Raw genomic sequence first — 18,072 nt, forward strand, 5'->3', positions numbered from 1 at the left:
TACTTTTGGGCCTTTGTCCCCCCTTTATTTTTAGCTTTTTCCGGAATTACTGCACTAAGAGGTTGAGCGGTATGCCTTAAAGGTAAGTTATAGTTCCTACCTACAATGTTCCAAACTACCCAAACAGCCCAGATATTTAAACCTGTATGCATTGTGCACAGAGATTTTCCTTGTACCAATTATGTCGTATATTGCAATAGCCAGTCAAGTCTAACAACTTACTTGTTCTTAGTTTTCAATATTTATTATCCTATTTATGGTTATAAATGTTGCTTCTTCATCAACCCTGGGATAGTCTTACAAGCATAAAGCAATATAATGTCACCATATAACATCACCCACCCCAGTGTTTGTACAACCTAGAACATTTCCATAGTGCATTATGCACTGCTAACAGTCCTATCGAAAGGCTATATTGCACATTAATTCCAATAACTCTGCAACAGTATAGGTCATAGGTTCGTAGGTGTTTACTAGGCTTATAACCACAAGGGCCTTTTTAAGCCTAGACATGCATCCCAAATCTGTGACAAATTTAGGTACCCTTGATAAGTGCAAGCAGGGGTTTGGGAGAAGAAACATTTACACGCAGGGGCCTGGGAGATGAACCATTAATAGGTTGCCTGTGTCCATTAGAGACATAGGTACGAAACCAGGGATGAATTTCTTGTTCTCCTTTCAATTGTCCAAGTTACACTTGAATTGTTTTAGAGAGCAACTCTGTTTCACATGGCTGTTCCATACATGGGCTAGTCTCTGGGATACATGCCTGTCTCTCCAGCAGGTCCTGTTTATATAACAGGCAAGGTTTAAGTCTTTAGAATGGGTAATTCTGGTGCTGTTTGTTTTGTGGATATGCAGGAGGTCCATCAGAATGAGTTCTGACAATGCCCTGTATGCCAGGCATAGATCTCACCTCAAAAGCCTGTAGGAGACAGACTACAGGGAAAGGGCCTTGAGGCAGTCTAAATAGGATATTTTACTTACAGCCTGTATTCTTTTAGTAAGGAACCTCTGTGGGTGTTCCAGTTGTTGGATATGCCTGGTTAGGTACATACCAAAGGGAGCACTGTACTCAATGATAGATCTGATGAATGCCGAATACAGTGTAACAATGACTTTCTTGGACTTAGAAGCCATACCTTTGTAAGTTGTGCAACATAGAATGATTTCCTCACTGCTGTAGACAAGTGACGGTCAAAGGCTAGATTACTATCTATGTGTGTACCTAAGTTGCTGACTACTGGGTCAACTCTAAGGGATGTGTTGTCAATATGATAGTTACCATGGCTGGATGACTTCCCAAAGGATAGTTACCAGGGGTGGATGACTTCCCAAAGGATACTATTATGCATTTTTTGGCATTTAGTTTAAGTCCATGCTCTGACACTAGCTGTTTGTCTGTGTAAGCCCCTCCTGGAAAGCATTTGTGTCAGTGTGGGGTTCATTGACAGCTCCTAATTTGCAATCATCTGCAAATTTAGTCATCCAGAGACCAATGACATTGGCCTTGACTTCAGAGAAGTAAATGCCAAAAAGGAGCAGTCCAAGGACTGGGACTCCACTTATGACTGACCCCTTTGTAAAGGTGGACTCCCCAATTCTAACTTCCTGGGTCCTGTCTGTGAGCCAGTTGGCTATCCACCAGGTGACATATGAGTTTGTACCTAACCTCTTGAGTTTGTCAACAATTCCCAAGTGGGGTATTGTATCAAATGCTTTGGCCAGTCAAGGTAGGCAGTGTGAACCATTTTTCTCTCCTCCGTTGCTTTGGTTACCTTCTCAAAGACGTCCACCAGATTGAGCAGGCATGATCTGTCTTTGACGAAACCAAACTGGGTTGGGCCCAGTGTCTAGAGGTTTACTATATCTCTAATGATCATTTCTATGATAATTCTTTCCATGGATTTACATATAAGACTAGTGAGACTTATGGGTCTGTAGTTTCCAGGGTCTGTAGATGGCCCACCTTTGTACAGAGGAATGACTGTTGCTGTTCTCCATTCATTAGGCAGAAAGACTGTTTGAAGACTACAGTTAATTAGTAATTCCACAAGCCCTGATAGGGCAAGTTTCATGCTATTTAGAAGGTATCCTGGGATATTGTCTGGGCCCATTGATACAGTGTTATTGGTCTTAGAGACAGCATTAAGGATCTGTTCCCTAGTGATAGTAGGGGGAGTTATATTTGATGTTATTTCCTGAGGGAAGGTTGAGGGGGAGAAAGGGGTAAAGTTGGAGCTGAATTTATCAGACAGGAGGTTTGCTATATCTTCTGGCTCAGTATAGGTGGCTGCATTTACAATGAGCTCTTCACACAATTCTGTATTCCTTTGAGTTTGTGGACATAGCTAAAGAATGCTTTGTGGTTGTTCTTGACCTGGGAGGCCAAATTTACCTCATATTTGCTTTGGTAAATTCTGTCTGTCCTCTGAGTTGTTTGTTTAGTTTGATGAGAGTGCTTCTAGCCTGCCAGGTGCTGCACCTCCTAATTTTTGTCATGATTTTTTTACTCCTGTTATACGGCCTATTGATTTTGTGATTCCACCTGGGTGGCTTGTTTTTTGAGTTAGTTCTGTACTTCTTCCTGGTGGGTACAGCTGCCACTATGCAGCTATTAACATCTTTGCACAGGTTTTCTGTGAACAGTTCTGCATAGGCAGCAGTGTTCTTAGAGTTTATGGGGGCTTGGAGTTTTGCCAGGTAATCACGTAATACCAGGAAGTTAGTCTTACAGTACTTCCTGAATATTCCAGATTTAGATGCAGGTCCAGTTTTTATTTTTACTTCAAAGGAGACCATTTTGTGGTCTGACCTTACCAGGCAAGACATTACAGTAGGGGGTGTGTAGCACTCTCCCATATTGGTGAGGACCAGATCCAGTCTACATTGTACAGTGTAAGACAACACTTTCCATAGAAAGCTTAGAATACATTCTTCATGTTTATAGAACATAAAAATGACATTGTTGCAGTGCGGTGACTTATATCAAACTTCTGTGCAGAATGTAGTGTAGAGACCCCATAACAACATTAGCTACACAATCCAACATGACACTTTCCTTACTGAAGCATCACTATTGCTCAGTTCCTGTAAAATGCACTTGTACAGTAACTCATATATCACATTTTTATCACGAGTTTCTGCAATTTGTGTCATGAAATGCTTCTCCTAAATCTCAGTCCCTACCCCTAAATAAATTTAATTACATTATACGGAACCATTTCCTCCCAGCCTTGAGCATTTTTGTAATAATGTCTTTAATGAGCATAGAACAGCCAGCAGACCATCCAATATGTGGGAGTACTTGCACATGCCAACTTGATTTCTTCTAGAAAGTGGTAACAACTCTCTCTGCATTCTATCTGATGTGTTACTGAATTAGTACTGTAGAGTGAGTCAGACCACAGGCAATTTATATCATGTGACACATAGTGCAGATTTCTGAGCTATACAATAGTCCCAGCAGTGAGAAATGTATCAGTTTAAATTTTTTCTTTCCAAGAAAATGTTCAGTAAATTCAAGGGAAGTAAATAAAACTAAATTAAATTTAAATGACTACTTTTGATGTAAGGACAAAATGTTCATTTCAAACCCCTCCCTTATGGAACGGCATATTATAAAACACATATCATTTTGATAATCTAAAAATGCTTCCACAAGGTATCTTGAAGCAATTTAAGTAATTTATGCCATTTGTCTGTAATGGTGTTCATTCCTATGATGAGAAATGCATTAGTTACTGTAAATTAATTACATTTTCCTTAGTTTGACAAAATACTGCATATGCTCTTTTTGGAGCAAAGTACCATGCAGCTAAAAGTAATACAACACATAAAGTAAAAGTGTTTCAGAGAATCAGCAGTCTGAAAATACTGGCAAAAGCAGTTACACTATAAATACAACTGGGATCACATGTTACTGTCCTTAAAAAACACTACTTGGGTTGAAATGAGATTGGTTAAAGCTCATGAGTCATTTCCCTGCATCATTTCATTTAGCAGTTAGCAAGTCTCACTTGCTTTACCTCATTGCAGTTACAGAACCTGCCTTACAGGAGTCATGATGTTTCTCTTCCCTGTACTTATTGCAGTTGTACTTGCATCTTGTAAGTCGCCCAGCATGAAGTGTTAAATTAATGTTACAGTCAGTTGTGAGAAGATCATATGAAATAATATTTCTATTTGTTTTTCAGCCGGATCTGCTGTTGAGTTAAACCAGAAGATTTTGTCAATAGTCAAAAGTGAACAAAAAAGTGCAACATTTAATTGCGAAGCTACTGGCTTAACCAACTCTTATATTCATTGGTATCGACAGAAGGCAGATGGCAAGTTTGAACGCATTTTATATTATAATAAAGATTCATCAACTACTACTAGGGACCCAGGATTTACTGACAAGTATATAGCTGAAAAGTCTAATGATAATGAGGCCTTTACTCTACGTGTACATAAGATAGTAGGTGACGATGAAGGCACATATTACTGTGCACACTGGGATACCACAGTGGTAAAGAAACATGGTCTGTCTGCACAAAATCTGCCATACTAATGCTAATGCTAAGCTGCAGTCTGCATAACCACAAAAACCTCATTCGGGGAGGAAGTACATTGCTCTAATAAAATCCTAACATTTCTCTTTTGCAATTAAATCAATTTATTATTGCTCTCTTGTCATTGCTTGTCAACATGTTTTAATGAACATGAAAGCAAACCACAATGTTAACAGTACCTTCTTAATCATATGTGTGCATGTGTGTGTGTGTGTGTGTGTGTGTGTGTGTGTGTGTGTGTGTGTGTGTGTGTGTGTGTGTGTGTGTGTGTGTGTGTGTGTGTGTGTGTGTGTGTAAAGGTTATGAAAGATTATGTTCCTAATATGTTCTTTCCAGTCACTGAATAAATGCCTCACTGATGATAGTTACCAACAAAATGACATAATGATATATTTTCTCTCCCCTAAGTAAACAATGTCTGTAACCCAAGTATATTTCTTGTGTTCTGATTTATAGCACTTTAGAATAGGTAAAACCATCCTTCAGGCAGCTCGAGTTTGATTGTCTGCCCTAACCCCACATCTTGCCATCTGATGTGCATGTGTTCACTGATGTGACAATCTGCTATGCCTTCTCTGATGTGTATGTATGGATTCAGTATGAATTGATCAGGCAGTACATACCTGTAAAACAAATAGCTTGGCAGAAACAAGCACACGTCCCAGGTAATTTGCTGAGTTATGTACTCCCATTCTTTAGTGCATGTCAGTACTGCAGTGAGTTAGACCACCTCCCCTTAGAATAGTAGACCAATATCAGGCACTCTCTGTGACCCCCTCCTATTGCATCATTCATCATCTAGTTAGCTAGAAAAAATGTGGCATCAGGGTCATTGACAAAGGTGTATTCCCTTGTGCTATGGAGACAGCTTAAAAATTAATTTTTGGCACCATGTGTGTACTTTGTCTCTGAGTTCCATGATTATGAATTCTGAGACTTGATAACTTCCCTATACTGTTAAAGGTTATACAGCAGTTTCTAAAAAGAAGAATAGAGGAAATTTCCTGGTATTTTGGCCAAATGTCCCATAGACAGTATACATATAATCTCTGGTCTCCATCGAAAAAAAAGGTCACATGCCAAGTGGGATCTATACGTTCAACAGAATTAAATAAATAAATAAAAATGAAACAACTAAATTGCATGAAGAATATTCACTGTTGCCTATAATCATTAGTTTTCACTTTCTTAAGCAATTCATCTGAGGCTCTTGAGTTGCATCTTTTTTCTCTGGGGACCCTGTAAAATTCTGACACTCTGCAATTATGGGAACAAAAGTAGATTACCAAACTTTTCTTCTGCCTTAATATAAACACACACACACACACACACACACACACACACACACACACACACACACACACACACACACACACACACACACACACATCTGAGGACAACTTAGAATCACTTGTCTAGCAACTGCATATTTTCAGGATGTGGGACAAAACTGGAGTAAACGGATAAAAAAACGCAAAATACTAAAGATATTCAGACTCTGCAAAGAACCAAAGAGGGGTTCCAGCCACAGGTCCACACCACCTGTAATTTTATAAGAAAAATAAAAACAGATGAGTGCTTTCATCTCAGCAATGAGACTTCTTCAGATGAAAAAAACATTTAATACCCCAAATAATTTACATGGGCAATTTCCATGAGGGCTTTTTCATCTGAAGAAGTCTCATTGCTGAGATGAAAGCGTTCATCTGATTTTATTGTTCAAATAAAATTACTGGGGCTGTGGACCTGTGGCTGAAACCCTTCTTTTTGTTTTTTAGGTTTTTACTCTTGTTCTCTTAGACTCTGCAGAGAAGGCATCCTAACTGAGTAATGAAACACAGAGCCTCTTATCAGCTGTTGCTACTCACACTTTGTTTCCTGCACTAAAATCCGCTCACAGTCTGATGTATAGCAGCACTGAGCACCACTTCTTCAAATAAATCCATTTATTGAGAAATAAAAAAGCTAAAATCCATTTCATTCACAAGAGTTAAGTGCTTTCATCTACTCTATGTAGACTTCCTCAGAACTAATCTTTCTTGCCACTACCCACTTATATACAAGCATAAACCAATCAATTACATCAATTAAGTAAAATCTTTTAAAATGTAATGAAAATTTAAAGTGCTCAGTGCTTAATTTCCTTGTCAATTGCCTTTTTTGTATACAAAGAAACAATTCATGTCTATTAAAACTTCCCATATTTGTAACCATGTTAAAAAACATTTGCCTGCCACATAATAATATGTATGACAGTAAAAGATATATAACAATGAAGTGTGTACCACAATGAAAATCATCCTTACTTTAACTGAATCTATTGTATAGTCTCTGGAATATCTCTACTATCCACTATTTTCCAATATAGGCTTAATAGAGATAGTTTCATTAATTCCAGGATGAACAGAGGCGTTGAGTTTAATCTGCCACCTAGTTTCCTTTTCTCCAAGTTTGTACTTCATACTTCCCCCTCTTGGATTTGATTTTATACATTCTAAAATACCAAAATTGAAGGAATCACAGCGTTTGTTACCACTAAGATGTCTCCATAAGGCATTATTTGTATCCTGTTTTTTTATTTTATAACAATGGTCATAAATTCTATTTCTAAGACATCTGTCCGTCTTCCCCACATAAAAACAGGGGCATTTAGTACACTTTGCTAGATAAACTAAGTGGGAGGTTCTGCAATTACCTTTTTGAAATCTAACCTCTGTTCTATTTTTGTCATCCAAAATTAAAAAAGGTACCCTAATAATTAACCTACATTGATTACAATTCCCACATTTTGTGGTACCTGTAGATTTGTGTCTGAGGTTAATATCCATGATTTTCTTTTCTAGTCTCATTGTCAAATTACTTCCATTTTTAGATACAAATTTAGGTGCCTCCCCCACTGTCTTAAACACACTATCATCAGTTTTCAAAATGTTCCAGTTATTTTCTATTATTTTCTTAATGTCTCTGACTTGGGGGCATATTGCAAAATACATGCCCTAGTAAACTCATTAAAACCCATGTCTTTATTTGTCACATTAACCCCTTGAATGTGATTAATCCCTGTTCCTAATATGGGTTTGTATTTTTTCCCCCATTCTTTTATCACATATTCTTTAATCTAATATCATCACCATGGGATAACCCCTTGTCTTAAACATGTTCCCTATAACATCCATTTCTAGTACCATATCAGAAAATTCAGATGTCATTCTGGCTGCCCTTATACACTGACCTTTAATTATACTCCTTTTCTGACATCTAGGATGGCAGCTGGAATACCCCAAATATGCATTACTAAAGGTGTCCTTTCTGTATATATTAGATTTAAATCTGCCATTTTCCACTGTGATACGAGTGTCCAGGTAAGATATGGACCTCTGGTCCACACTGAATGTGAATTTTAAATAATCACACCTAGTGTTTAAGTATATTTTAAACTCATTAAGGCTACTCTCATTACCCTTCCATATTAAAAACACATCATCCAAAAATCTTAGATAACACAGTATATTGTCATTCCATTCAGATTGTAGTATGTGTTCTGTTTCCCAATCTAATAAAAACAGATTAGCAAAAATGGGGGCACATGCTGCCCCCATAGCCACCCCTTTACATTGCCTATAGTACTCACCTTCAAATAAGGTGTAGTTATATAAGACAGGACTACTTCCATAAATTCCATAATCAAGCATATTTTATCCTAGTTCAAACCACTGAATTTTTCTATACTATGATTGAATCTAATTAACCCTTCATCCTGGTGTATGCATGAAAAAAGATCTACTGCATCTATAGTCACCAGGAAACTATCATTTGTAACTAGTGCTGGAACCAACCTTCCTAAGAAATCCCATGAGTCCTTAACTATGTGCTTGATTTTACTATAAGTGGGTTTCAACCAGCTGTCAATCACTTTACCAAAAGGAAAGGTTTTTGATCTATTGCCAGAAATAATGGGCCGAAATGGGGGGGGGTCATTAATATCCTTATGCACTTTAGGTATACCCACTATAGTGCTAATAATGGGATGTTCTTCCTTCAAAGGTTATACATGTATAAGTCAATCCTTTCATCTAACAGTAATTCTTCCAAAAATAAATCAGTTTTATGGTACCCTATATTTACTTCATTAATGGATGACACCTCATAATTTCCTGAATTTAACAAAATACTATTAGTTTTATTTACATATTCAACTGTATCATAAATCAAAGCCCCCCCACCTTTATCAGGTTTCATGATTCTTATATTTTTGTTGGCCTGAATTTGTTTTAAGAGTTTAAATTCACTAAATTGTAAATTAAACTTATTTTTAAAAAGTTTTTTCCTTTTATTCTCATATTCGTATATCTCGTCTATAACAACCTTCTCAAATGTGGCCAACGTGTGATTCATTGGTGGTGTAAAAGTACTTTTCTTCTTAAATTTATTCAATCGAATAGTGTTTTTTCCATCAAAATACAAGGCTAAATTAAGTTTTCTTAAATACTTTTTAAAGTCAACTATATAATCTACTATGTTAATGTTGTCATTAGGAACATGCTTCATTCCTTTGGATAATAATTTAAAAAAAATCATCATTCAATTCTGTTTGTGTGTAATTAAAAATACTAAATTCTCCTAGTCTGTAATGTATATCATTATATTTTATTATTCCTACTTTATCCCCTAATTGTTTCTTCTCCTGTAGTCTGGTGTCTTTTCCCAATGATTTCCTTGCCACTTGCCCTGACCTCTGAACTGCCCCCTGTTTGAGGCCTACCAGTTTTTGATGCCCCCTAAAAAATCAGAAGCATATTCATACCTTCCTTTTCTTCCTTTACTATGCCTGTTATAATTAAATTCCTGATCATCTTCACCTTTATCATTCCTGTTAGGTTCATTCATATATGTTCCCCACCTGTAGGCCTCACCTCTCTCATACTGTTGGATGTCATGTACATTGTCATTGGATGAACTTGGATAAAATATGCTTGATTATGGAATTTATGGAAGTAGTCCTGTCTTATAACGACATCTTATTTGAAGGTGAGTACTATAGTCAATGTAAAGGGGTGGCTATGGGGGCAGCATGTGCCCCCATTTTTCCTAATCTGTTTTTATTAGATTGGGAAACAGAACACATACTACAATCTGAATGGAATGACAATATACTGTGTTATCTAAGATTTTTGGATGATGTGTTTTTAATATGGAAGGGTAATGAGAGTAGCCTTAATGAGTTTAAAATATACTTAAACACTAGGTGTGATTATTTAAAATTCACATTCAGTGTGGACCAGAGGTCCATATCTTACCTGGACACTCGTATCACAGTGGAAAATGGCAGATTTAAATCTAATATATACAGAAAGGACACCTTTAGTAATGCATATTTGGGGTATTCCAGCTGCCATCCTAGATGTCAGAAAAGGAGTATAATTAAAGGTCAGTGTATAAGGGCAGCCAGAATGACATCTGAATTTTCTGATATGGTACTAGAAATAGATGTTATAGGGAACATGTTTAAGACAAGCGGTTATCCCATGGGGATGATATTAGATATTAAAGAATATGTGATAAAAGAATGGGGGAAAAATACAAACCCATATTAGGAACAGGGATTAATCACATTCAATGGGTTAATGTGACAAATAAAGACATGGGTTTTAATGAGTTTACTAGGGCATGTATTTTGCAATATGCCCCCCAAGTCAGAGACATTAAGAAAATAATAGAAAATAACTGGAACATTTTGAAAACTGATGATAGTGTGTTTAAGACAGTGGGGGAGGCACCTAAATTTGTATCTAAAAATGGAAGTAATTTGAAAATGAGACTAGAAAAGAAAATCATGGATATTAACCTCAGACACAAATCTACAGGTACCACAAAATGTGGGAATTGTAATCAATGTAGGTTAATTATTAGGGTACCTTTTTTAATTTTGGATGACAAAAATAGAACAGAGGTTAGATTTCAAAAAGGTAATTGTAGAACCTCCCACTTAGTTTATCTAGCAAAGTGTACTAAATGCCCCTATTTTTATGTGGGGAAGACGGACAGATGTCTTAGAAATAGAATTTATGACCATTGTTATAAAATAAAAAAACAGGATACAAATAATGCCTTATGGAGACATCTTAGTGGTAACAAACACTGTGATTCCTTCAATTTTGGTATTTTAGAATGTATAAAATCAAATCCAAGAGGGGGAAGTATGAAGTACAAACTTGGAGAAAAGGAAACTAGGTGGCAGATTAAACTCAACGCCTCTGTTCATCCTGGACTTAATGAAACTATCTCTATTAAGCCTATATTGGAAAATAGTGGATAGTAGAGATATTCCAGAGACTATACAATAGATTCAGTTAAAGTAAGGATGATTTTCATTGTGGTACACACTTCATTGTTATATATCTTTTACTGTCATATATATTATTATGTGGCAGGCAAATGTTTTTTTAACATGGTTACAAATATGGGAAGTTTTAATAGACATGAATTGCTGTTTCTTTGTATACAAAAAAGGCAACTGACAAGGAAATTAAGCACTGAGCACTTTAAATTTTCATTACATTTTAAACGATTTTACTTAATTGATGTAATTGATTGGTTTATGCTTGTATATAAGTGGGTAGTGGCAAGAAAGATTAGTTCTGAGGAAGTCTACATAGAGTAGATGAAAGCGCTTAACTCTTGTGAATGAAATGGATTTTAGCTTTTTTATTTCTCAATAAACAGATTTATTTGAAGAAGTGGTGCTCAGTGCTGCTATACATCAGACTGTGAGTGGATTTTGGTGCTATTTTGTTATATAGTCGACCGTTCCAGGTATCATTCATTTTTTTGTTTTCTGCACTGTTGAGCGTTCTAGGCTGATGTAGATGTATATTCAAAATGAATGTTGAATTCAATCTGTATGACATGTGAAATACAACTTATCATAACTAGCACTTAGTATTAAAGCATTAAAGATGTGCAGCCCACATGTAGTATCTCAGGTACTTGTATATTATCTCAGCCAGATTTCCAAACTGGCATAATTCATTATGTTTTGGCAAAAATATTTATCTTAACCTTAAAAGGGGTGGCATCACAGCCCAGCAATCGGGAGAGCAATCAGACTAGCCTTGGAGATGTAAAACACTCAGAAAATGGACATCTCAACCTTTCCATGGAGGACTTCAAAAATCCCTCTGGAGTTAAAGAGACTTGAGCTGGAGGATAAGCATTAGAAATAGAAGCAGCATGCAGTCAAGGCTTGGAGACAAGGAAGTGGGTCTGGTAGCCTGTGGGAAACCCAGACAGACTGCACACTTGCAGCCAGGACTGGTGAGGTGGTTACGTCAGGGAGGGGGCTACTCTGTAGCAGTGAGACTGAAGGTGAGCGACAGCTGCTTGTGTACTGATGTTCCCTTGGACAGAGTGACTGCAAGGGCAGAGGTAAGTAGTAGTAATACCCAGGCTGACAGTGAGGCACTGCTGTCAGAGGATGCCAGACTTCCTGTGGAAGGGGAGTTGGGAAGGGTTATTAAGAGAGAGTTGATACAGGCTCAGGTCTCAGACCCTACATTACAAGGCCTAAGGGAGATAGCTAGTGAGGCACCTGCACCTGATTCTCAAGGGAAGGGGGAATAACTATACTGGGAAAAAGGGTTACTGTATAGAGAGTGGACCCCTGTGGCAGGGCTAGAGGGTGAGAGAATACATCAAGTAGACCCAGAACCTACCATCTGGCACTTCTAGCCATAGCCCATGATATTCCCTTTGTAGGTCATATGGGCATAAAACGTACAAAGAGACATATTATACAGACAGGATTTCCAGAGATATAACAGGGTACTGCAAGACCTGTTAGCAGTGCCAAAAGGTAGGCAAGGCAGGAGACAAGGTCCTTTGATGCCTTTGCCTGTGATTGAAGAGCCATTTCAGAGGTTAGCTATGAATATTGTGGATCCTCTGAGTACCCCAAGTTCCACAGGGAAAAATGATATCCTATTGGTAGTAGACTATGCTATCAGATACCCTGAGACAGTGGTTCTGTCCTCCATTGAGGCAGAAAAGGTGGCAAATTATTTGTTAGAGATTTTCAGCAGGGTAAGTTTTACAAAAAAAATACCGACTGACAGAGGTGCCAATTTCATGTCAGACCAGCTGGCTTGTCTGTGGAAGTACTGTGGGGTGAAGCACCTAAAGACCTCCCCCTACCATCCCCAGACTAATGATCTTGTTGAGAAGTTAAACTCTACACTCAAGATGATACTACGGGCATTTGCAGACCATTTTAAGAGGGAGTGGGACAAATATTTGCCCCATCTTTTTTTTCCTTACAGAAAGCTTCCCCAGGAATCCAGAGGTTTTCTGTATGGGCATAGGGTGGGAGGACCTCTAGATCTGATTCAAGATGAGTGGGAGGGTGAGTGTGAATCTCACAAGGAGTCTGTTGTGGTATATGTCCTAAACCTCAGGACAAGCCTCAGGGAACTCATGGTCTTGGCCCAAGAAAACCTGGCAGAAGCCCAACAGTAGAAAAAGGTTTGTTATGACAAGAATGCTCAAGCTAGAGAGTATGCTGTAGGGCATCAGGTTATGGTTCTCATTCCTGTCAGACACAACAAGCTGCAGGCAGCTTGGAAGGGACCCTACAAAGTGGTAAGGAAGGTGAATGATGTTCATTGCGTGGTGATGTAGTATCTGGGGATGCTACTCCACTGGATGTAGGTGAAGGCCCATCTGGGTGCACTTTTAGCAGACCAGTAACAACTATGGTCGATGCTATGAGGAAGGAGGAATGTGGTTTGAACAAAAACAACCCATCGTTGCTGATATCATCCCAGGGAGCCAACTCAGCGTTTTCTTTTCCTTTACCCATCCGACAGACGACATCAGTCGGATGGTCGCCGCAGGGGTGCACCAGAAAAAAGAAGACATCAGGAGAAAGACACGAGTTCCAGAAAAAGGTACTTCGACCCGTAACAAAGACCTAGTAGTGAATATATCTAAATATACTTTAACTGAAAGTGTGAGGCCTCTCCTTTATACCATCTAAATCAAAAGATGTAACTGATATTTAGGTAGACATAAGAATGTTTACTAGAAAGGTGAATTTGAAAATGTTATTTGGTGATAATGATATGGAGAAGAGGAATGTATTTACCAAGCCTTCTACTTTTGTTCCCCAAGGACATCCTCTATTAGAAACTTTTGAGAAAGCTTGTGAGCATGATTTAGTTGAACTTTACAATTTGAGAAGTAAACCAGATTTTTATAATTTGTCTCATAATGAATTTCAAGCTATTAAGAAACTGCAGGACAACCACGATATAGTGATTAGACAAGCAGATAAAGGTGGCACTATTGTGGTCTTAGACTGTGATATGTATTCTAAAACTATGACTAATATGCTGGAGGACATTAAGACATATCAAATTTTGAACAGTATGCAGCTAGATAGATTAATTAAGAGTATGCATTCAGAATTGTATGACCTCCTTTTATACAATACTATTGATGGTAACTTGTATAAGTATTTCTTAGTTGAAAAACCACTGGTTCCTACTTTCAGAGGACTCCTCAGAATACATAAAACTCTAATAAATCCACCCATGAGACCTGTTGTCTCAGGTGGTGGGTGGTTAACAGAACCCGCATCTATCTTTGTTGAGAAACAATTTAGACCAATAGTGGACAGAAACACATTTATATTAAAAGATAGTCAGAAGTTCCTTAGTTACCTTGGATGTTGTCTCATTGTTCACCTCAATTCTGAATGACACGGGAATGGAGTTTGTAAGACTTCTCTTAACTGAAGAAGAAATCCCTAGGAGTATAATTATTAGAACTCTAGCACTACTAGATTTGGTGTTAAATAACAATGTTTTCCTATATAATGGCACATATTATATACTGAAAAAAGGGGTTGCCATGGGCACCCCTTGTGCGAACTCTTATGCTAACCTTGTGTTAGCATATTGGGAGAGGAATTACATTATGGCCAATACTTTATGTAGTGAGCAAATCAAGTTCTATAAGCATTTTGTAGATGATGTCTTTTTCACATAGGCCGGTACTGAAATGGAGCTAAGTGAATTTATTAACTGCATGAATGGTACTACTGACTTCTTGAATTTTGAATTCAAAAGCTCTGATGTTATGATGGAATTTTTGGATATACAAATAATTAAAGAAGATAATAAGATACATTCCGAAGTATACAGGAAACCCTGCTGGAGGAATAGCATTCTACATCGCAGTAGTATGCATCCACAACACATTTATCATAATATTGTAAAAAGTCAGACACTCAGAATGTCACGACTCACCACTGATGATGAAAGTTATAGAATGAAGCAGGATATGTTAGCTGGAAAGTTTTCATCAAGGGGATATAGTAAGAAAGAAGTGGAAGGAGTGTATCAAGTAAATACGCCCATGAGAAAGGGAAGAGGGAAACCTTTCCTGCATAGGAATCGTGGGAATATAAATAGTATCAATAATAGTGACCAATGAATCAAGAGAAATATGATGGTAGTTCCTTACTATGACAAAAATGTGAAGATTAAAGATGTCATTAGTAAAAACTGGAGCATTTTAACCACTGATGATAGAATTGCAGGACTAATGGGTCCCCAACCTAGTTTCTCATATAGGAACACAAAGTCACTAAAGAGGTTATTATGCTATGAAAACAACAAAAAAGGGCCTGTTACATCCAATAGACAAGGCACCTTTCCCTGTAGAGGATGCAATTAATGTGTCTATATGTCTGGTAATAATTATTTTACACATCCAGACACAGGCTATGAATACAGGTTTAACTTCTATGCTGATTGCAGATCCAGAGATTTAGTATATCTGGCTGTCTGTCAGACATGCCAGTCTTTTTACATAGGCAAAACTAATACAGGCTTTCATGAACGTGTAAGAGAACATGCATATACGATCAACAGAGAGGATGATCACAGTGCATTAGCTCGACATGTCTTAGATGTAGGAGCACTACATAAATTTAAATTCAATGTCCTAGAATTAATAAATAAGACAGATAGACAAGGTGACACCAGGAATCATACTGAGGAATGTGAAAATAGGTGGATATTAAAACTTCAGAGTCACAGGGGACATGGACTTAATGAAAAGGCAACTCTGAAGCCTTTTTTAGCAGCATGTCCCTACCTACATTGATTTTTGGTTGTGTATATATATATATATATATATATATATATATATATATTTTTTTTTTTTATATTTTTGATATATTTTTTAGATACATTTGTTAGGCACATATATATATATATATATATATATATATATATATATATATATATATATATATATATATATATATACACATATATATATATATATATATATATATGTATTGGAATTTTCTACTGTTGGCTTTAAAGTGTATGTGTTTTTAAATGTGTTTCATTGAACTGTAATTGAGTTGAATGTGATTGGATTAAATTCATAGGCAGTACTATTTAAATGGATGTGTTTTATAGCAGGTATTAAAGTCTGAAGAAGCGTTATGTAGACGTTAAAGTGCTTACTATATACGCAGTTATTAAAGGATTCATTTTATACTTCTGCAGGGGCACAAACTGTACCATGTTAACATGATGAAACCTTACCATGAGAGAGAGAGGCCCTTGTACTGAGTATTTGCAGTGGATGGCAAGAGGAGTCAGAGGGGGATCTGTTGACTGATCTCCTCAGTGAGGCTCTGACCGACACCTCAGTGGAAGGCTTATCAATGTGCCAGCAGCTATCCCCTACCCAGGTTTGAGAAATCCGAGCAGTATTACTGGAGTTTGGAGGCATGTTGACTGGGAAACCAGGGTGCACCCACCTGGTGCAGCACCATGTGGATACAGGACCCCAAAGGCCAATTAAGCAGGCCCCTTATAGGGTGTCTGAGAGATTCAAACAGACTCTGAGGGAGATACAGGAAATGTTGGTACTAGGGGTAATTCAGTAGTCCAGCAGTCCCTGGGCCTCCCCAGTGGTGTTGGTACCAAAGACGGATGGCAGAACCAGGTTCAGTGTTGACAACAGAAAAGTAAACAGTCACACAGAGTCAGATGCTTACCCTATGCCTAGGACAGATGAAGCCCTAGAGAAGCTGGGTGGGGCTAAGTAACTTAACACTACTGATCTTACCAAGGATTACTGGCAGGTGCCCTTGAATCCCAGTGCTAGAGAGAGGTCAGCCTTTGTAAGTCCTTTTGGCTTGTGTGAGTTCATGAAGATGCCCTTTAGGATGAAAAATACCCCAGCACCTTTCCAGAGGCTGGTAGATCATATCCTAGCAGGAGCAGGAGATTTTGCTTTTGCTTACCTAGATGATATTGCCATTTACAGCCATTCCTGGCAAGAGCACTTTCAGCATGTCAGGGAGGTGCTGGGCAGACTACAGAAGGCAGGGTTGACCATTAAGCCCAGTAAATATCAGGTGGGTATGGCAGAGGTCTCCTCCCTGGGACATAGAGTGGGGAATGCTAAGATCAGGCCAGAACCTGTCAAAGTGGAAGCCATTCAGGCATGGCCTGCCCCTGTTACCAAAAAGCAGGTGAGGGCATTCTTTGGTTATTACAGAAAGTTTGTCCCCAATTATAGTGCCATAGCTGCTCCCCTCACAGACCTGACAAGGAAAAACAGACCAGATAAGGCAGCATGGACCCCAGCATGTAATCGGGTATTCCAGAAGCTTAAAGGAGCTTTGGGAGGACCCCCTGTGTTAGCCAGTCCAGATTACAGCAAATAATTTGTTGTGGAAGTGGATGCTTCAAACCATGGGGTGGGGGCTGTACTTAGCCAAGTTTCCTCAGAGGGAGAAGAACACCCAGTGGTATATCTCCATTGTAGGCTACAACCCAGGGAGGAATGCTATGCAGATGTAAAGAAAGGCATGCCTAGCCATAGTGTGGGCACTGCAGAAACTTCAGCCTTATCTGTATGGAAGGAAATTCACTGTAGTTACAGACCACAATCCCTTAATATGGTTACATCAAGCCAGCCAGCAAAATTCCAAGTTACTAAGTTGGAGCCTAGGATTGCAAGAATATGATATGACAGTGCAACACCACGTTGGGGTTAGGAATGCCAACACAGATGGGTTCTCAAGGCAGGGAATGGGGTAAGGTATTCCCAGATAGGTTCAACCCTCTCAAGCAACATTTCTCAAGGGACACTTGAAAAACTATCTTGAGTTTTTGGGGAAGAAAGAAATGTAACACTGCCAGCTCAGCTATCTGGAATTTTGTAAATAATTCTATGTCATTTGTGAATATTGATATGATTTATACAGAACTGTATGTTGTGTACTGAGCTTCAAGAATGTAACCACAGCATACCCTGCTGCAAAATAGAAGATTAACTTACAAAACCTCAAGAAAATAAGTTAAAATTAAGTGTTTTATGATGTGCTATAAAAGTTAGTTTCATTGCTGCAAGAAGACAGGATATCTAGAGATGTTTTTTCTATTCTCTTAGAGAGAAGTATTTACCATGTTTAAAATGTAAAGCATTTTAT

The 18,072-nt window shown here is 38.0% G+C and overlaps 1 gene segment (V, D, J or C); it reads left to right on the plus strand.

Annotated features, from left to right (window-relative positions):
- The first annotated feature begins 4,048 nt into the window (after window positions 1–4,048).
- On the plus strand, window positions 4,049–4,672 carry LOC122797258. The segment is given in 2 exon segments: window positions 4,049–4,109; window positions 4,197–4,672. Coding segments are annotated over 2 exon segments (402 nt in total).
- The last annotated feature ends 13,400 nt before the right edge of the window (window positions 4,673–18,072 follow it).

The sequence above is a fragment of the Protopterus annectens genome, chromosome 3.part0 (genome assembly GCF_019279795.1).
Source record: "Protopterus annectens isolate FY-2018-M chromosome 3.part0, PAN1.0, whole genome shotgun sequence".
In the NCBI taxonomy this organism is placed as follows: domain Eukaryota; kingdom Metazoa; phylum Chordata; order Ceratodontiformes; family Protopteridae; genus Protopterus; species Protopterus annectens.